Genomic DNA, 18,802 nt, shown 5'->3' on the forward strand with positions numbered 1-18,802 from the left:
GAACATGGAAACTCCACACAGGTGGGGCCGGGGATTGAACCCCCTTCCTCAGAACTGTGAGGCTGACGCTCTTAACCAGTCGTCCACCGTGCAGCCCTTAAATAAATAAAACACCAAACAATCAACAGCAGCACATTTGTTTCAGATGGCATCTTGTCATGGTAATTGGAAGCACCATACCTTACACTGTCACATTGAAACTGGAAATTAACACACAAATAAAATATCCATGTGGCAAAAAAATTACATTTGCCTTTCATTCAAAATTAAACAAGAAAAAACATCAATGAATAAGTCCAAAAAAATATGCACACTTTCCGTCGACAGCCTCTCGATCCTGATTCCCACTTCACTGGCAGAACTATTCACGGTGTCCGCGCAGGAGCTCAAGATTTGATTCCCCGACTAACCACTACACTATGGAAACTGTGGTGGCTGTAGTCCTAACAGCGGACATGGAGTAATTGACAGACCAGCCCACCAGAATTTTATATTTACAAATGATAAGTCATAATGCAGCGGCACGGTGGACGACTGATTAGAGCCTCTGCCTCACAGTTCTGAGGACCAGGGTTCAATCCCCGGCCCCCCCTCTGTGGAGTTTGCATGTTCTCCCCGTGCCTGCGTGGGTTTTCTCCAGGCATTCCGGTTTCCTCCCACATCCCAAAAAACATTCTTGGTAGGTTAATTGATGACTCTAAATGACCCATAAGTGTGAATGTGAGTGCGAATGGTTGTTTGTTTGTATGTGCCCTGCGATTGGCTGCCAACCAGTTCAGGGTGAACCCTGCTCCCAACCCGATGATAGCTGGGATAGCCTCCAGGACGCCCACGACCCTAGTGAGAAGTAGCTCAGAAAATGGATGGATGGATGAAGTCAGAATTCTTTTGAGAGGACCAAGTGTTTTGACCAGTTATCAAGCCAACCATCTTTTCTTTGTATTTCGACATGAAAGGAATTCCTACAGCCATTTGTGCATTTATTAGTGCTACCCTTGTCTTTTAGGAGTCGTGGAGTTTGTGTTAGAATAAATGTGTACAAGTTATCTCATGTTTACTCTAATACTATTTCAAAGCATGCATTTAGCAGTATAATGTTGATTGTATCATAAAAGTTGACGTCTGTGAAGAGGACTGTGCCCTCATCAAAAGATAGCGGCTGGAACATTTTGCGGTCGAAGGTCAAAGGTTGAAGCAATCAGCGCTGATGAAGAACACATCTTCACAATGAGTCATATATGTGATTGTTTTACGGTGCTGCTGTAAAAGAGAAAAATGAAAGATTATGAGATTAGAGACAACTGCTACGAACAAGCAGAGTACATCAAGGTCCAGAGGGACCAGGTTGAAAGCAAGATTAAAAAGGATTTTGAGGTGCTTCGTCGCTTCCTGCAGCTTGAGGAGAAGGCCAAGTTGTCTGCTGTGAATAAGGAAGAACAGAAGAAGAGTCAGATGATGAAGGAGAAGATTGAGGCTCTCGACAGTAACATTGCCGCTATGTCAGATGGGATCCGAACCACAGAGGAGCAGCTGATGTCTGACCAGGTTTCCTTCACGAAGAAATACCAGGTTACGATGACCAGAATCCAAGAACTGTCCGACAAGCCCAGGCTGCTCCCAGGAGCTGTGCTGGATGAAGCCAAACACGTGGGCAACCTCAAGCTCACCGTGTGGGAACGAATGAAGGAGATGGTCTCCTACAGTCCCGCGATTCTGGACCCAAATACGGCCGTTCCAGAACTCAGCCTGTCTGAAGATCTGACCAGTGTGAGTTTTAAAATAGGAGCGCAGCGTCCAAAGAATCCAGAGAGGTCAAGCTTGGAAAATGTGCTCGGTTCTGCTTTGGACTCGGGAACACACATGTGGGATGTTGAGGTGGGAGACAACACAGAGTGGGAACTGGGGGTGGCGTGAGGGAACTTTTACTGGGCAGATTCCTGGTTGATTTGGTCCATTGAATTTTTTTAAAGGCCAATACAGAATGTCTTTACATACATGGGAAGCCTCTTCTTGGCAAAGTAGCATATTAAAAAGGATCACTGGATTTCATGAAGTGAAATCCAAAATGTTTCGACAAAAATGTGTACCCTGAACTCAGCCAGTGAAAGTGCAAAGAATCCAAGTTCGTGCGGACACTAACGAAAGATCACTCTCATTCTCTGAATCGCTTACAAACAAAGAATTACTCAAAGACAACTTTACCAATTGGCCCCATTTGTAAGGTAACATGAAAATGTTTTCTTACTTTTACACAATGGATAAAATCCCTCTGAAGATAATACCAATGAGACCTTGTGTTACGACTCAGTCAGTAATGATGTTGGAGATATTTTGCACCTGCATTTGTTTTACACGTAGCGACCCCGATCTGCAGAATCATGTTTTATAACTTTAATTTCAAATAACAGATTTTGTTGTGTGCAATGGTCACCACCAGGTGTCACAACCTCCATCCAAAATGATTATGTACTTTGTGCTTGTATCTGTATTAACAGTTTCAGTGTAATAAAATCGAAATGTGAAATAAATAGATTTGAGAGAAAACGTTTGTGTAGCTTATGAAGATTGTTACAGTCCAAATGAAGAAAGACAATCACATTAAAAAAAGACAATAAATATCACACTAAAAATAATACTCTTACTTTGTTCTTGCCATACCAGGCCATTAATAACATCAATAGACTTGTAATGAACTTTAATACCTTCTTTTGTTTATTTAATGTGTTTGTTCGGATTTTAAAACAAGTGGAAGACTTTTCCAGGAATTATTGTTGCCATTAATACATACTGTAAATACAATCATTACAATAAGATCCTAAACACACGTTAAATATTATTTAGTATAGACAGTTATCTTACCAAGTGAAATAAAAGTGTCAATAAGGCATTTGTCTAGTTTAACATGAGACGGTGCTTGGAGGGGCTGTAGGCGTAGAATGGCAACCACGCTTTCCGCCACACTGCCCAGGGCAGCTGTGGCTACACAAGTAGCTTACCACCACCAGGGTGTCAATGAATAGTGCATGCAATTGTAAAGGATCTTTGAGTGCCTAGAAAAGCGCTATCATTATTATTATTATTATTATTATTATTACTATTATGAATACATACAGACTGTACTTCTGTGTCACTACTCACTTATCATTAATGCACAATTTATATTGCCGTACACATACTTTCTTCCAGCTGCCAGGCTGTCATCATCCATGCACAAATCACGTAAACCGGACCACTCCAACAACAATAACAAACAAATGAACCCAAAATTAATAAGTGTGTAAGGCACCTAAATTATAGAGATGAACTTTTCCACCAACAATGAATAACTGTGGGGCCTTTTCTATTTCAAACCCCAATTCCAAATAAATTGGGAAGTTGTGTAAAATGTAATAAAATACATATTGCAATGATTTGGAAATCCTTTTTAACCTACATTAAATGTAATACCCTATAAAGAGAAGCTATAGCTATAGTTACAAATGCAAGTTAAGTGAAGTTATGCATGCAAGTTTATTTTGCTTCACTTGCATTTGTCATTTTTAACTTTTATGCTTCACAACTCCCAACTTTCTTTCTTTTTCAGGATATTCCAAATTGTTGTATTGGCTATACCCAGGGTTTGTGCGATAGCTCTGATCGATTTTCCCTCTTCTCTCAGCTTCAAAATGGTTTGCTCTTTGTCCCATTGACAGCTCTCTGGTCTTCATGTTAGCTTAAGAGCAAATGCAGTTTTCACAGGTGAAATCCAAAGCCAAAAACAAGCACTATCTAATCAAGCAATCAATCTAAAAGGCAACACCTGAGCAACTAGAACATCCAGCAGTCACACGTTCCAATAGTTTTGTGTGGCTTCAAACAAAACACACACAACACATTTGACCTACTTTGTGATACCATGTTTTTTAAGTACAATAATGAATCTGAACAGACTGCAACCTGCTTTAACCTGTTTTGTTCAACCAACTGTAGTGCCATCATGATTGCAAGCAATTCCACTGTATATACTGCTAAGTGATCTGCTGCATGAATGGGGTCGCTGCATGTAAAACAAATGCAGGTGCAAAATATCTCCAACATCATTACTGACTTGAGCCGTAACACAAGGTCTCATTGGTATTATCTTCAGGAATTTTATAAATTGTGTAAAATTAAGGAAACGTTTTCATGTTACCTGAGAAATGGGGCCAATTGGGAAAGTTGTCTTTGAGTAATTCTTTCTTTGGAAGAGATTCAGAGAATGAAAGTGATCTTTTGTTAGTGTCCACACGAACTCGGATTCTCTGCACTTTCACTGGCGGACTCCACGATACACATTTTCGTCAAAACATTTTGGATTTAGCTTCATGAAATCCAGTGATCCTTTTTAATATGCTACTTTGCCAAGAAGAGTCTTCCCATGTATGTAAAGACATTCTGTATTGGCCTTTAAAAAAATTCAATGGACCATATCAACCAGGAATCTGGCCAGTAAAAGTTCCCCCACGCCACCCCAGTTCCCACTCTGTGTTGTCTCCCACCTCAACATCCCACATGTGTGTTCCCGAGTCCAAAGCAGAACCGAGCACATTTTCCAAGCTTGACCTCTCTGGATTCTTTGGACGCTGCGCTCCTATTTTAAAACTCACACTGGTCAGATCTTCAGACAGGCTGAGTTCTGGAACGGCTGTATTTGGGTCCAGAATCGCGGGACTGCAGGAGACCATCTCCTTCATTCGTTCCCACACGGTGAGCTTGAGGTTGCCCACGTGTTTGGCTTCATCCAGCACAGCTCCTGGGAGCAGCCTGGGCTTGGGAAGTTCTTGGATTCTGGTCATCGCAACCTGGTATTTCTTCGTGAAGGAAACCTGGTCAGACATCAGCTGCTCCTCTGTGGTTCGGATCACATCTGAGATAGTGTCAATGTTTCTGTCGAGAGCCTCAATCTTCTCCTTCATCATCTGACTCTTCATCTGACTCTTCATCTGTTCTTCCTTCTCCTCAAGCTGCAGGAAGCAACGAAGCACCTCGAAATCCTTTTTAATCTTGCTTTCAACCTGGTCCCTCTGGACCTTGATGTACTCTGCTTGTTCGTAGCAGTTGTCTCTAATCTCATAATAATCTTTCATTTTTCTCTTCATGTCCTGCAGGCCTTTCTGGAGTTTCTCTCTGTGGTCTCGTGCAGCTTCACTGAGGGGTTGTAACTTGTGGCTCGTGTTGATTTATGCGTTTCTGCAAATGAGGCACACAAACTCCTGGTGGTCCAAACAGAAGAGTTTCAGTTTCTCCTCCTGCAAGCTGCAGATGGCCACTGACTCCATTGAGGCTTGTGAAAGGGCCTCACAAATTCCTCAGTGCCAAATTTGGGGCTGGATTCAACGATCGACACTTTGTCTTGCAGACTGGACACGATTGATCTCCTTTCTCCTCCGACCACTGTTGCACACACACGCGACAGAAGCTGTGACGACACGACAGTATTACAGGATCTTTGAAAATGTCCAAACAGGTTGGACATTGGAGATTGTCCTCAACTCTTCGAACCATGGTCCTTGTGAAAACACCGTCTCAGGCTCCAAGCTTCCAACCTTCACTCTCAGGAGAGCACCAGTGCGTCAGCTTTAGTCGCAAGTGAATGGGTTTTTTAATGTGCAAAAGTCCACTTCCTGCTTCCTGGAGCTGCGCTTTTGTTTTCATCCATCCATCCATTTTCTGAGCCGCTTCTCCTCACTAGGGTCGCGGGCGTGCTGGAGCCTATCCCAGCTGTCATCGGGCAGGAGGCGGGGTACATCCTGAACTGGTTGCCAGCCAATCGCAGGGCACATTGGAACAAACAACCATTCGCACTCACAGTCATGCCTACGGGCAATTTAGAGTCTCCAATTCATGCATGTTTTTGGGATGTGGGAGGAAACCGGAGTACCCGGAGAAAACCCACGCAGGCACGGGGAGAACATGCAAACTCCACACAGGCGGGGCCGGGGATTGAACCCGGGTCCTCAGAACTGTGAGGCTGACGCTCTAACCAGTCGTCCACCGTGCCGCTTTTGTTTTCAGACTTCAATCAATCATACTTGGACTGTTTAAGACCAAACCTTGATGCATTTATTATCATTGAACTGAGATTTGCCAAGTGAAACATGAAAATGGGATAACGGCTGGTGGAGGGAGTGTCAGGTTAAGCAAACATTCAAGTGCATAGTCACACGTACATCGAAAGTATACAGTACAGCAGGGGTGTCAAACTCAAATTCACGGTGGGCCAAAATCAAAAATTGGGACTACGTCGCGGGCCAAACTCCACGACTCGGAAAAGATAAGGGTAGCACTAATAAACGCACAAAGGGCCGTAAGAATTCCTTTGATGTAGAAATACAAAGAAAGGATGGTTGGCTTGATAACTGCTCAAAACACTTGGTCCTCTCAAAAAGAATTCTGACTTCAGTAATGGTTAAATATACTGCATTATGACTTATTCATTCACTCATCTTCCGCTTCTCCTCACGAGGGTCGCGGGCTGCTCGAGGCTATCCCAGCTATCTTCGGGCGGGAGGCGGGGTACACCCTGAACTGGTCGCCAGCCAATCGCAGATGCAGATTTCAAATCAACTTTAATTTTTAATGCATCTCAATATTCGAATGAACCTTGCTGGTTCCAATCCTGGCATAATTTACTTTCTCTCAGTAGTGGACTGGTCGGGTTATAGCAGAGGGCTTATTTAATATATTTATTTTAAATCCAAAGCATTGACGTCCCTGTCGGCCTATTATTGGGAGCCTTTTATTTTTAAGGGGGGGCTGGCTTGACTTCATTTGGCTCGAGTCGATGGCCTGTCGCTTTCAATAGTTCTGCCGTAGAGGATCCTGGGTAATACATCTCCTTTCCCTTCTCGCCATGCGGGAGGAGGGCCGATCGTGCTTCAGCAAATCTTCCTGAATTTGGACCGAATGTTGTGAATCCTCGACGCGGGACGCCCCTGATCACGACTTTCGTGGACTAAAACATCATTCGTGCAATCTTCCTGTCCGGTTGGAGTCGTCTCGTGCAGGTTGAAGCTTCTCGGCCTAGCCTAGCTTAGCTTTTCTTAGCTTAGTTTAATTTAGCTTAGCTTAGCTTAGCTTAGCTTAGCTTGCGAACGAAGAGAGGCGTTTGTGATCAACACTTCGTGAAGCAGACGTCAAGCGTGAGGTAAAGTGTTTTTCTTTCCGCCACCTACGAGTAAGGAGTGGGACCACAATATGTAATAATAACCCTTAAATGTGGTGGGGGGAAAAAAAGAACAAAAATCAAAACACCAACAATTACATGCTATTCGCTTTGTTTCTCAGAGATACTGAAATAATATTCTGTAACAATTATATTCTGAATCATCATTATTATTATTATCTTAATCTGAATCCTTTTGTTGAATGTGTCTATAATGTTTCATCACAAATTGTCTCTCCTGAAGTCACAACTTAGCTGTCTTCTTCATCTGTTATCTCTTACAGTGCATCATTACGTTTTACGGTTTCCTTTTGTTGACTTTGGTGCTTTGCCATTTTAACTAACGTCCCCTTTAACCCACAATGTCCAAATCTGAATCTTTGTTCAATTGTTTCGCATGTTTGATTTGCACTTGCTTTTCTCATCCCGCCAACGTAGAGCCGATCGTGTTGTGATCGTCGTGCGAAAATGTGTGCAAGAAGGACAGCAGAGTACGAGGAGGAACTTTGGGTACCAAAAGAGGAGAAGGAGCCACAACGTCAACTACTGGACGCTGTGTTCAATCTGCAACCTCAAACTGTGCAACGCAGAGCAGGTTGGTTCACTTGTTGCATGCATTCTAATTTTATTGCTATTCCCGTGTTTATTTACAGGCTCCGTTTGATGGAGCATTTAACTCATTCACTGCTAGCATGGAAGACTGCCAGGCATTTTCACTCAAGATGATGATGTAAACTGCAAAACCACCAAAAGAAAGATCAGACTATTTTCTTTCATCAGAGAAAAGGTTTGTCCCTGGCTTATACCGTTCTTTAGTAATCAGCTGTCAAATATGGGCTACTTTCAGCCAAATCTGTTTCTGGAGGAAAAAAGTGAGAAAACAGCCATTTTGTGAAAGCAGACGGGTCACGCAGAACAATGACTTTGACACCAATATTTGTTTTTCTTTCGTGAAAACCTCAAACATCCATCCATCTATTTTCTGAGCCGCTTATCCTCACTAGGGTCGCGGGCGTGCTGGAGCCTATCCCAGCTGTCAACGGGCAGGAGGCGGGGTACACCCTGAACTGGTTGCCAGCCAATCGCAGGGCACATTTAAACAAACAACCATTCGCACACACATTCACACCTACGGACAATTTAGAGTCTTCAATCAACCTACCACGCATGTTTTTGGGATGTGGGAGGAAACCGGAGTGTCAGGAGAAAACCCACGCTGGCACGGGGAGAACATGCAAACTCCACACAGGCTGGGTTGGGGATTGAACCCTGGTCCTCAGAACTGTGAGGCTCTAACCAGTCGACCACCATGCAGCAACCTCTGACATCTGAAAATAAAACAACACAGAGAAAGTACAGAATTTGTTTTTATTTAGAAGTATAACTATGTACAGAATTTACATTAGGCAAAAATGCATGAACACATGGGGCTCCCAGAGTTGCACTTTCTCCCTCGTACTTTCTCCCCCTCAACCGTTTGCTCTATAGTCCAGGTTTTTTCTTACCTTGTGCATAAAATCTAGCGAAGTTTGATCCACATCTGTATTTTATTCGTTGTTGGCTGTGAATGGGATCTTGTGTGGTTGTCATTGTCCTTGAAACCAGTCCCTACTTCTGCTCGAAGCACAACCTGTGCAGTTTATAAATATAACTATTAATGTACAAATACATTGTTGAAATTTCTGTTGTGGGATGTGGAGGAAAATAGCTTTCAATTAGCTTTTTTTGTCTGCACTGCGAACTGGAATGGGAGTCGAACGTCTGCAGGATGCATAACCTGTAAGTTTAAAAAAAAAAAAAATACATACGATTACTACAGGACACTTTATTGATGTGTTTTGCAATGGTAAAAAAATAAAAAATGTCTTCGTCACAATCCTAAAAGACATTAGACTCGCAGGTCTTGAATTTCTCCAAGATGGATGAGCAGAAATTGGAAAATTCAAAACAGTACTGGCAACAGATGTTACATTGTAATGTGAACTATCCATCCAGCCATCCATTTTCAACACCACTTATCCTGGTTGGGATCGCGGGGCACTGGGGCTTATCCCAGCTGACTTCGGGCGAAAGGCGGACAATACCCTGAACTGGTCGCCAGTCAGTCGCAGGGCAAATATAGACACGGACAACCATTTGCACTCACGTTCACGCCGTCACTGAGTGGGAACTGAACCCACGCTGCCCGCACCAAAGTCAGGCCTGTAATGTGAACTTGTGGGAGGAAATAATGTTTTTATGTAACAAGGATTGAAGGAGCCTGTTTGCTCGCTAAATGTAGTTAACGCTAGCTGCAAATGAGTTAGCTTCGTCGGTCTTCATCGGAGGAAGCTCGGCTGCCTATCCAGAGGGAGTTCGCTATGTGACGATTCCGGACCCCATTTACTCAAATCCTAGTCGGCAGACAATCAGCTGCCAAGCGCCCGAGAGCATCTTGTCATATGTATGGCCCGGCATTTTGGGCGATAGCTTTGGAACAAAGTGATTTGCTTGCAGCGTCATCCTTTATTCTCCTGCATGATCGAAGGCGTCATTCCTGTCTGTTGCAGGAATATTTTTCTTGCCTTCTTGTACCGAAAGCTTTTTTTAAAATTTTGTATTCTCTCTTTTCTGCCATTATCTTTGCACTATACACTGTCTTCTGATTGTCTCTTTTACCCCGGCCCCTTCTTCTTCTTCCTCTGAGGGAGGCACATTCACCTCAAGGCGCTGGTGCCCTCTACAGGGTGCAATTCCTCAGTGCAGTTATCCAGAGCCTTGTCGAACACACAAACTTCACGAGACCCTCCACCGCTCATCCCTGTTAAAAAAAAACGCCATTGACGTCTTTAGACTGCATTGGCAGGGAACAGGTGGATTCTGAATGACGTCTTTGGACGGCATTGGCAGGGAATGAGTTAAACATTTTATTGCAAACACGCACTTGTACAATGAAAAGGTTCGATCATTTCATCATCTATCTCACCCATTTTTGGTGTAGGCAACAAATAATAGTGGGTACTAACAGTTATTATCAATGGAATGCCGTATTTTAACGACCATAGTCCGCACTGTATTAAAAGGCGCAGTCTCAGTGACGGGGTCTATTTCTGTATTTAACACATACATAAGGCGCATCGTATTATTGGGCGCAGGCATGGTAAAACATACGGTAGCATGCATTCACGCTAAAACAATGTTTTTAAAAAGGCAGCGGGAGCAAAACTGAGTCCGGTTGTACTTTATTGAAGTATTTAACAATGTACTCACGTTATTTTTTGATCAATCCTCATCCACAAATCCATCAAAGTCCTCATCTTCTGTATCCGAAATGAACTGGGCAAGTTCTCAATCAAACACGCCAGGTTCGCGTCAGTCTTGTTGCCATGCGAAAGCTCGAACAACAGTGCAAGCAGTTTGTATGTGTTATTAAACGTAATAATCTGGCAACCAAATGTCTCTCGTTGTTTGCAGCTATCAAGCTAAGATAGGATCTAGCTTGGGAAGATTCAAAATGCATCGAGACAAGTTTACCTGGACACCAATATTTGATGAATGATGTTTTAGTACGGTAAAATAGCCTTCAATACAGAACTAATTTGGAAAGAAGTATATCTACAGTGGGTGGCATGGTGAATGACTGGTTAGCACATCTGTCTCACAGTTCTGAGGTTTGGGGTTCAAATCCCAGCCTCGCCTGTGTGAAGTTTGCGTGTTCTCCCACTGCCTGCGTGGGTTTCCTCCGGGCACTCCGGTTTCTTCCCACATCCCAAAAACATGCGTGAGGGTAAGCGCTACAGAAAATGGATGGATCGATGGATGGATAGATCTGCAGTGGATGTCGTACAGGAACTCGACTTAGACACTTTGGCCTCCGTAGACAAACGCATTCTGTGTCAACCTGCATTAATTTGGCCTCATATCAAATAAAATACAAACCCAATTCCAATGAAGTTGGGAAGTTGTTAAACATAAATAAAAACAGATTACAATGATTTGCAAATAATGTTCAACAACTCAGTGTCGCAATGATCAACGACTGTCACTTCATCGCCCAGGCAGCTCCCCTCTGGCATTTCCACAGCTGTGCATGTCTCGTTTACTCCAGGGACATTCCGTGCTGCCGTCTTGTGCCACTGACGAAGCTGGCATGGAGACGATGAAAAGTAACTTAGTGACGCGATGATTAGTGATGCTAGCAAGGTAGCTGGCTCGCCTGGCTAATCACAGTGCAGAGCTGGCCACGCGACACAGTCTTTTGGACAGTTTCTTTTAACAACATTCAATAAATGTTTGGGAACTGAGGACACTAATTGTTGAAGCTTTGTAGGTGGAATTCTTTCTTGTACAGCTTCAGCTGTTCAACAGTCCGGGGTCTCCGTTGTCGTATTTTACGCTTCATAATGCGCCACACATTTTCAATGGGAGACAGGTCTGGACTTCAGGCAGGCCAGTCTAGTACCAGCACTCTTTTACTACGAAGCCACGCTGTTGTAACACACGCAGAATGTGGTCTGGCATTGTCTTACTGAAATAAGCAGGGGCGTCCATGAAAAAGACGTTGCTTGGATGGCAGCATATGTTTCTCCAAAACCTGTATGTACCTTTCATCATTCATGGTGCCTTCACAGATGTGTAAATTATCCATGCCAATGGCACTAACACAGCCCCATGCCATCACAGATGCTGGCTTTTCCAGTCAGGCAATGATTAGTGACTCAGTGTCGCGATGATCAACAACTGTAACTTCATCGCCCAGACAGCTCCCCTCTGGCATTTCCACAGATGTGTATGTCTCATTTACTCTAGGGACATTTCGTGCCAGTGACGAAGCTGGCATGGAGATGATGAAAAGTAACTTAGTGACGCGATGATTTGTGATTATAGCAAGGTAGCTGGCTAGCCTGACTAATCACAGTGCAGAGCTGGCCACGCGACACAGTCTTTTGGACAGTTTCTTTTAACAACATTCAATAAATGTTTGGGAACTGAGGACACTAATTGTTGAAGCTTTGTAGGTGGAATTCTTTCTTGTACAGCTTCAGCTGTTCAACAGTCCGGGGTCTCCGTTGTCGTATTTTACGCTTCATAATGCGCCACACATTTTCAATGGGAGACAGGTCTGGACTTCAGGCAGGCCAGTCTAGTACCAGCACTCTTTTACTACGAAGCCACGCTGTTGTAACACACGCAGAATGTGGTCTGGCATTGTCTTACTGAAATAAGCAGGGGTGTCCATGAAAAAGACGTTGCTTGGATGGCAGCATATGTTTCTCCAAAACCTGTATGTACCTTTCATCATTCATGGTGCCTTCACAGATGTGTAAATTATCCATGCCAATGGCACTAACACAGCCCCATGCCATCACAGATGCTGGCTTTTCCAGTCAGGCAATGATTAGTGACTCAGTGTCGTGATGATCAACAACTGTAACTTCATCGCCCAGACAGCTCCCCTCTGGCATTTCCACAGATGTGTATGTCTCATTTACTCTAGGGACATTTCGTGCCAGTGACGAAGCTGGCATGGAGATGATGAAAAGTAACTTAGTGACGCGATGATTTGTGATTATAGCAAGGTAGCTGGCTAGCCTGACTAATCACAGTGCAGAGCTGGCCACGCGACACAGTCTTTTGCCGCGCTGCTGTTTTGTATGTTATTGTATGTAATAATCTGGCGACTAGTGGCGTTAGCTAGCTAGCCTGGCTAATCACTGTGTAGAGCCATGAGGAAGACAGACAAGTGGAGCTTTTTTTGTGTCTGTACAGATAGAGCTTGGTTGTTGTTTTTTGGAGGGGGGGGGGAATTCTTGTTTCATCTTCTTGAGCGGCCTGTCCAAGTAATGTCCCATTGTCTTGTCAACGTATTGGAGCATCAGCGAAGTTGACGACGACCCAGCATGCCTCACGGCTCAGGTTATAAGCAGTTCCCCTCTTATTACTTGTTCTATTGTGTACAGTAATGTCTCAAGTCTTGAGTGTGGGCTGTTAAGGGCGGGGCCTGTTGATTGGTGGTTGTGACATCAGCAAAGATGAAAGGACAAAGGAAAATTTCAGCTGGAACGTTGGCTCAAATTAGTCACTTTGATGGCAGAGTGACCCCTCCACGCACTTTGCTGTTGTACTTGCACACATTTGACACAACAATCACAACACTTCATCCTCACACTTGATCTTTGCTTAAAAATATTTTGCAAACAAATGTCTCTTTATGTATGGATAGCAAGCTAAGCTATGCTAAACTATCTTGGGAAGATTCTAAATGCATCGAGACCAAGTTTTGATGAATTATGTTTTAGTGTGGTAAAGTAGTGATGGGTGTACTCTGTCAAGCCTTCAATGCAGTATTAATTTGGAAAGAAGTAGCTCTGCAGTGGATGTAGTACGGGAACTTGACGAAGACAAACTTTGTTTGGCCTCCGTACTGTGTCAACCTGCATTAATTTGGTCTCACATCATATAAATTACTTTTCAGGGTATTTTTTGGAATACATTTTTTTGACGTTTGTCGTTTTGCTAATATTTTCGTCACAACGGATATTTGTTTGTACAATATAAAAAGTTTAGTTGCATGCATGACTAATCTAGTGTATGTATTCCTCAATCTTTTTTATTTTATCAGATGCCACTATCAAGAAAATAAAAAGTGCCATATCGCCCAGCCCTACAGTCTTACTTTTTACCCCAAATGTTTTGAGTTTTATCCACTTAGATCGATTGAACCATTGTTCTGCACTGCACACATTTTTTTTTTGCGCATGTCAGGTTAACAATCCTCCGTCATTGTCCAGAATCGGGATACACCCAAAGATTTATTACGTAAATGTTGTACGCTGTTGAGGCTGCTGACAGCAACCCACTCCAAGTAAAATTATCCAGGCTGAATCTATGCGAGAAACCACATAATAATTTCACTTGAGCATCAGGTTTTCATGAACTTGGAACTCTACTTGAGTAACTCTGTTAACATATTACTAAACTTGATATTTCTTCTAACCTGTCATTCTTTAAATAAAACTGTCATTACATGATGGTAAATTAGGAAAGACAAGTGCCAAGACGTGGTATTGAATACATTAATCAAAAATGTATTAAAAAGAAACGTTGTCAATATTTTGTCAGTTGAAATTATTCAAAGGGGCTGATTGAAAGTAAGTAAACCAGAGCAAAATAAAAGCAAATACAAGCAAAGTAAACTGTACAATGTGATATAGTTACATATTTACATTGTGATATTCCATCAAAGCACAAGTTGAATACAGGGTTCATAACAAATAAGTGTATGTAAAAATAAGTGCAGTGTAGTCTCCCTCACAAACGTTTGAAAGAATGATGTTGGGATGAATGCGGTTTACTTCTGCTCCCCCACCAAACACACAGAAAAGAGCCTTCTGACTTTCATTGGAAGTTTGGTTAAGAGAGGCTACATGTTGTATACAGACCGCATTTTGTATTTTGACATGAAAATATATTGAAAAAACACTGAACATTTCTTGCCCAAGTAACTGAAAAATGAGAATAGGCATGTCTTTCCGTGAGTGACCAAGGATTAAACCCCCCCACATCCCCCCCCCCAAAAAAAATTAGAATCATCTTTATTAATCGTGAACGTATACATTTTTTTTCCCCTCTGCATTTTAACCATCACATTTGTGGATACAGCAAACACACACTTGTTAGTGGCACACACTCGAGCAAAGGGCAATTTAAAGGTCAGATGACAAAGATATTATGGTGGTCAGTTAGAGTTCATATTTGCATTGTTTATATGTTATGTAATACATGCACGTAACAGCAAGTTTTCAGACATAGTTAAGCTAAAAACAAGGTTTTTATGACGCATATTGAGTTCTCCCTGAACATACCCGACGCTCAAGACAACTGGGTGTGGTTACTCTATCCACCCCAAGAGCTACCAGAAGTGACGTTTCAATTGCCAAACACACTATACGCAATGGCGAGCAACGTGTTGGCCTATGTGGAGGAGGAGGGTGTTGACGTCTGGGGAGCACCCAACTGAACTTGGCATTATCAAAGCCTACGTGTTTCAGCCGATCAGACAGCGACGACGACGAGCAGCCAAGTAGCAGCTGTACAACAGAAAAAGAGAGTGGCCACGCACATCAAACGAGATCCCTGCATAATACACATTAGTCCCAACATGAGAAAAGATTGAGCAAACTATGTGTGTTTGTCTTTTTGTGTCTTGCAGACATCGCTGGAGATCTTCGTGCTGAGCGGCAGGAGGCAGAGGCCCCTCGCATTAAAGAGGAAGTGAAGGACGAAGAGGTCCACCACATCAAAGAGGAAGAGGAGCCCATTTCAATTAAAAAAGAGGAGAAAGAACTGCACCCCCATATCAGACAGGAAAAGGAGGAGGATATCACCAAGTTTCCATCGACTGGTGTCCCTTTGAAAAGTGAAGGTGAAGGTCAAAGTGTGGAGAGCAGAGGGGCGGAGCCTCCAAGCAGCAGCTCAAGTCAACACATGACAAGAGAAGCTGATGGAGACCACTGTGGAGGATCACAAGCAGACGGCCTCTTTGGTCCACTATCAGATAGTGACGACATGACGTCGCACTCTGCTCACGATGATGATGATGGACAGTCTGAAATTGATATGACATTTCAGACTGACAACAAACGATGGAAATGTTCTCAGTGCGGGAAAACATTTGATAATAAGAGCACTTTTAAACAACACGTGAGAACACATACTGGAGAAAAAACATTTTCCTGCACAGTTTGTGGCCAAAGATTCTCTATGAAGGCAAGCTTAAAAATACACACAAGAACGCACACTGGTGAGAAACCTTTTTCCTGCACAGTTTGTGGTCAAAGATTTTCTGTGAAGAGATATTTAAAAATACACACAAGAACTCACACTGGTGAGAAACCTTTTGTCTGCTTAGTTTGTGGTCAAAGATTCACTCAGAAGGGAAGCGTAAAAATCCACACCAGAACCCACAGTGGTGAGAAACCTTTTTCCTGCACGGTTTGTGGCCAAAGATTCACTCATAAGGGAACCTTGAAAATACACACAAGAACCCACACTGGTGAGAAACCCTTTTCCTGCTCAGTTTGTGGTCAAAGATTCTCTCGAAAGGGACTTTTGACAAGTCACACAAGAACACACACTGGTATGAAGCCTTTTTCTTGCTCAGTTTGTGGTCAACGATTCTCTCAGAAGGAAAACTTAAAAAGACACACAAGAACGCACACTGGTGAGAAACATTTTTCCTGCTCAGATTGTGGCCAAAGATTCTCTCAGAAGCAACACTTAAAAAGACACACAAGAACGCACACTGGTGAGAAACCTTTTCCCTGCTCAGTTTGTGGTCAAAGATTCACTCATAAGGAAACCTTGAAAATACACACGAGAACCCACACTGGTGAGAAACCCTTTCCCTGCGCAGATTGTGGCCAAAGATTCTCTAGGAAGGGATATTTAAAAATGCACACAAGAACACACATTGGTGAGAAACCTTTTTCCTGCTCAGATTGTGGCCAAAGATTCTCTCAGAAGGAAAACTTAAAAAGACACACAAGAACGCACACTGGTGAGAAACCCTTTTCCTGCTCAGATTGTGGTCAAAGATTCACTCAGAAGGGAAACTTAGTAATACACACCAAAACCCACACTGGTGAGAAACCTTTTGCCTGCTCAGTTTGCGATCAAAGATTCTCTGTGAAGGGATACTTAAAAAGACACACAAGAACCCACACTGGTGAGAAACCTTTTTCTTGCTCAGATTGTGGCCAAAGGTTCTCTTCTCAGCATCAGGTTAAGACACACAAGTGTGCTGGTGAGAATAGCAGTGCTCAAGAAGCTTTCGATGAATATGTAAATGTTGAATTTAAAAAGTAATTACTATGTTACTGTCAAAAAACTACATTCTTGCATTCTGTGTACCAGCTTTTATTGTTCTCGATCTTCTTGTTGACCATATATTTTCTAAAAGCCCCGCGAGTGTAAAGAAATAACATTGGTGCCAAAATACTTTAAAGAGACTCGTTAGTGGTCTGAACATGGGCACTTATTCCATCGTGCTGGACTCATAAATGATGTCTGCAGTAAAAAAGCCCTCCAAAATAGATTCAGTAGTAATTTTAGAATAATTTACTGATGAAATATTTGATTTTCAGCCAGATGTTGGCCCACTCACATTTTGGACATGTCAGCTTGTCACAGCCTGACACACAACGAGCAGGAGTGGATTACATTTCGTCATTGAACTTCTGTTTTCCATGGTATAATTTTTGCCCATATTGAAGGTCTGGGACAATAATGACGATTTGTTAAAAGGTGCCCTGCGATTGGCTGGGCCGCCTCTCACCCGAAGATAGCTGGGATAGACTCCGGCCCGTCCACGACCCTAAGCGAGGATAAGCGGTACAGAAAATGGATGGATGGACTGTTGGAATGCCTCCTTGAGGAAAGACGACAGCCACGTCATGGCACATGAAGTCATTCTTGCAGATTTATTTCCTCAAACATCAGTTCAATTTTGAATTGATGCACCACAAATGTATAGTGTATGTATGTATAGATCACAAAGGCGTTTCTGAAGGTGGCATTGTGTGACTGATGTGGACTTCGGCTGGCTGTCATAATGTGGGACGACCCATAACGAAGCTCTCCTGTCCAGAAACTGGGGCTGATCTGACTTGAGTTTATCTGATCCATAAAAACAAAAATATTGGGCTGATTGTTGTACTACTTTCAGAGGTTTAAGCTGCCATTAGTAGATCTGTCCGCGTAAATTTTGGTGATGATTATTGACAGCTTTTGGATATTAAGCTGCTTTTATTGGGTTCATGTATGAGGCTTGCAAGGATGTGGCACTCGCCTGCCGTATTTTTGGCATTTTAATGATGACGTCCTTATCCATCTCAATCCACAAAATGTTTTTTATTATTTTATTTAAGCAGTTTAAATTTGTGATTGAACATACATTTTGGGTACTAGCTGTTGCTCATGTGATGCAATGATATATGATAAGATGGTGGGTTTTTTTTTATTTCCTGAAAATAATTTTGAAGGTGCTGGGATTCCGCCTGACAGCTATGTTTGTATAAAATATGTCTGATAACTTCCACTTTATAGTATAGTACATTGCTTTTCCCACAACAGCTATGCCAGTGCTTTTCAATCTTGGCAATGAAAAAGGGGCATTTTGAAAGTTATTTACCAATTGCTTCAAAACATTCTGATATTGGAAATGACTGCCAGTTTAATTTTCTACAGCAAAAAATACAGGAAATAAACTTGTTAGTGAAATATGGCCCATGAAGACCCATACTTCCTTTGAGCAATGCATGCATTTGTCCAATGTTTTAGTGATGTCAATATCAATTGACATCATTGATTGAAATAGACTCAAAAAAACTTTTGACTTTTGGTGCTAAACTGTAAAGTGTATATGTGATCCTTAATAAAGTACACTGCTTAAAACAATGAGGGTGACTCCATTTACATGTCTATCAAATCCATTTGTACCATTAAAAATAAATTAAATGACTTCATCCATTGGAAACACTCCAAAAACAAAATGCTTGCACGTTAAAGCAAAAAATGGCTGTTTAAATTTTTTTTAATGTAGATTTATCATGACTTATCATTTGAAAACAAACAAAATAA

The 18,802-nt window shown here is 42.4% G+C and overlaps 3 protein-coding genes across 3 annotated transcripts; 2 read left to right on the forward strand and 1 right to left on the reverse strand.

Moving 5' to 3' along the window:
* Window positions 1–1,032: 1,032 nt before the first annotated feature.
* LOC133472593 (E3 ubiquitin-protein ligase TRIM35-like) lies at window positions 1,033–4,038 on the forward strand. Its single transcript, XM_061763664.1, has one exon. The coding sequence runs from the start codon at window positions 1,276–1,278 to the stop codon at window positions 1,912–1,914; it is 639 nt and encodes a 212-aa protein (XP_061619648.1). The 5' UTR covers window positions 1,033–1,275; the 3' UTR covers window positions 1,915–4,038.
* Window positions 4,039–4,448: 410 nt separating this feature from the next.
* Window positions 4,449–5,261, reverse strand: LOC133473013 (E3 ubiquitin-protein ligase TRIM35-like). Its single transcript, XM_061764721.1, has one exon. It carries the CDS (start codon window positions 5,115–5,117, stop codon window positions 4,449–4,451), a length of 669 nt encoding a protein of 222 aa, XP_061620705.1. The 5' UTR covers window positions 5,118–5,261.
* Window positions 5,262–5,534: 273 nt separating this feature from the next.
* Window positions 5,535–18,622, forward strand: LOC133472551 (gastrula zinc finger protein XlCGF57.1-like). The gene is made up of 3 exons (XM_061763551.1): window positions 5,535–7,165; window positions 7,622–7,778; window positions 15,375–18,622. The coding sequence occupies exons 2-3, from the start codon at window positions 7,652–7,654 to the stop codon at window positions 17,027–17,029; spliced, it is 1,782 nt and encodes a 593-aa protein (XP_061619535.1). The 5' UTR covers window positions 5,535–7,165; window positions 7,622–7,651; the 3' UTR covers window positions 17,030–18,622.
* Window positions 18,623–18,802: the final 180 nt, after the last annotated feature.

The sequence above is a fragment of the Phyllopteryx taeniolatus genome, chromosome 23 (assembly GCF_024500385.1).
Source record: "Phyllopteryx taeniolatus isolate TA_2022b chromosome 23, UOR_Ptae_1.2, whole genome shotgun sequence".
NCBI classification, from domain to species: Eukaryota; Metazoa; Chordata; class Actinopteri; order Syngnathiformes; family Syngnathidae; genus Phyllopteryx; species Phyllopteryx taeniolatus.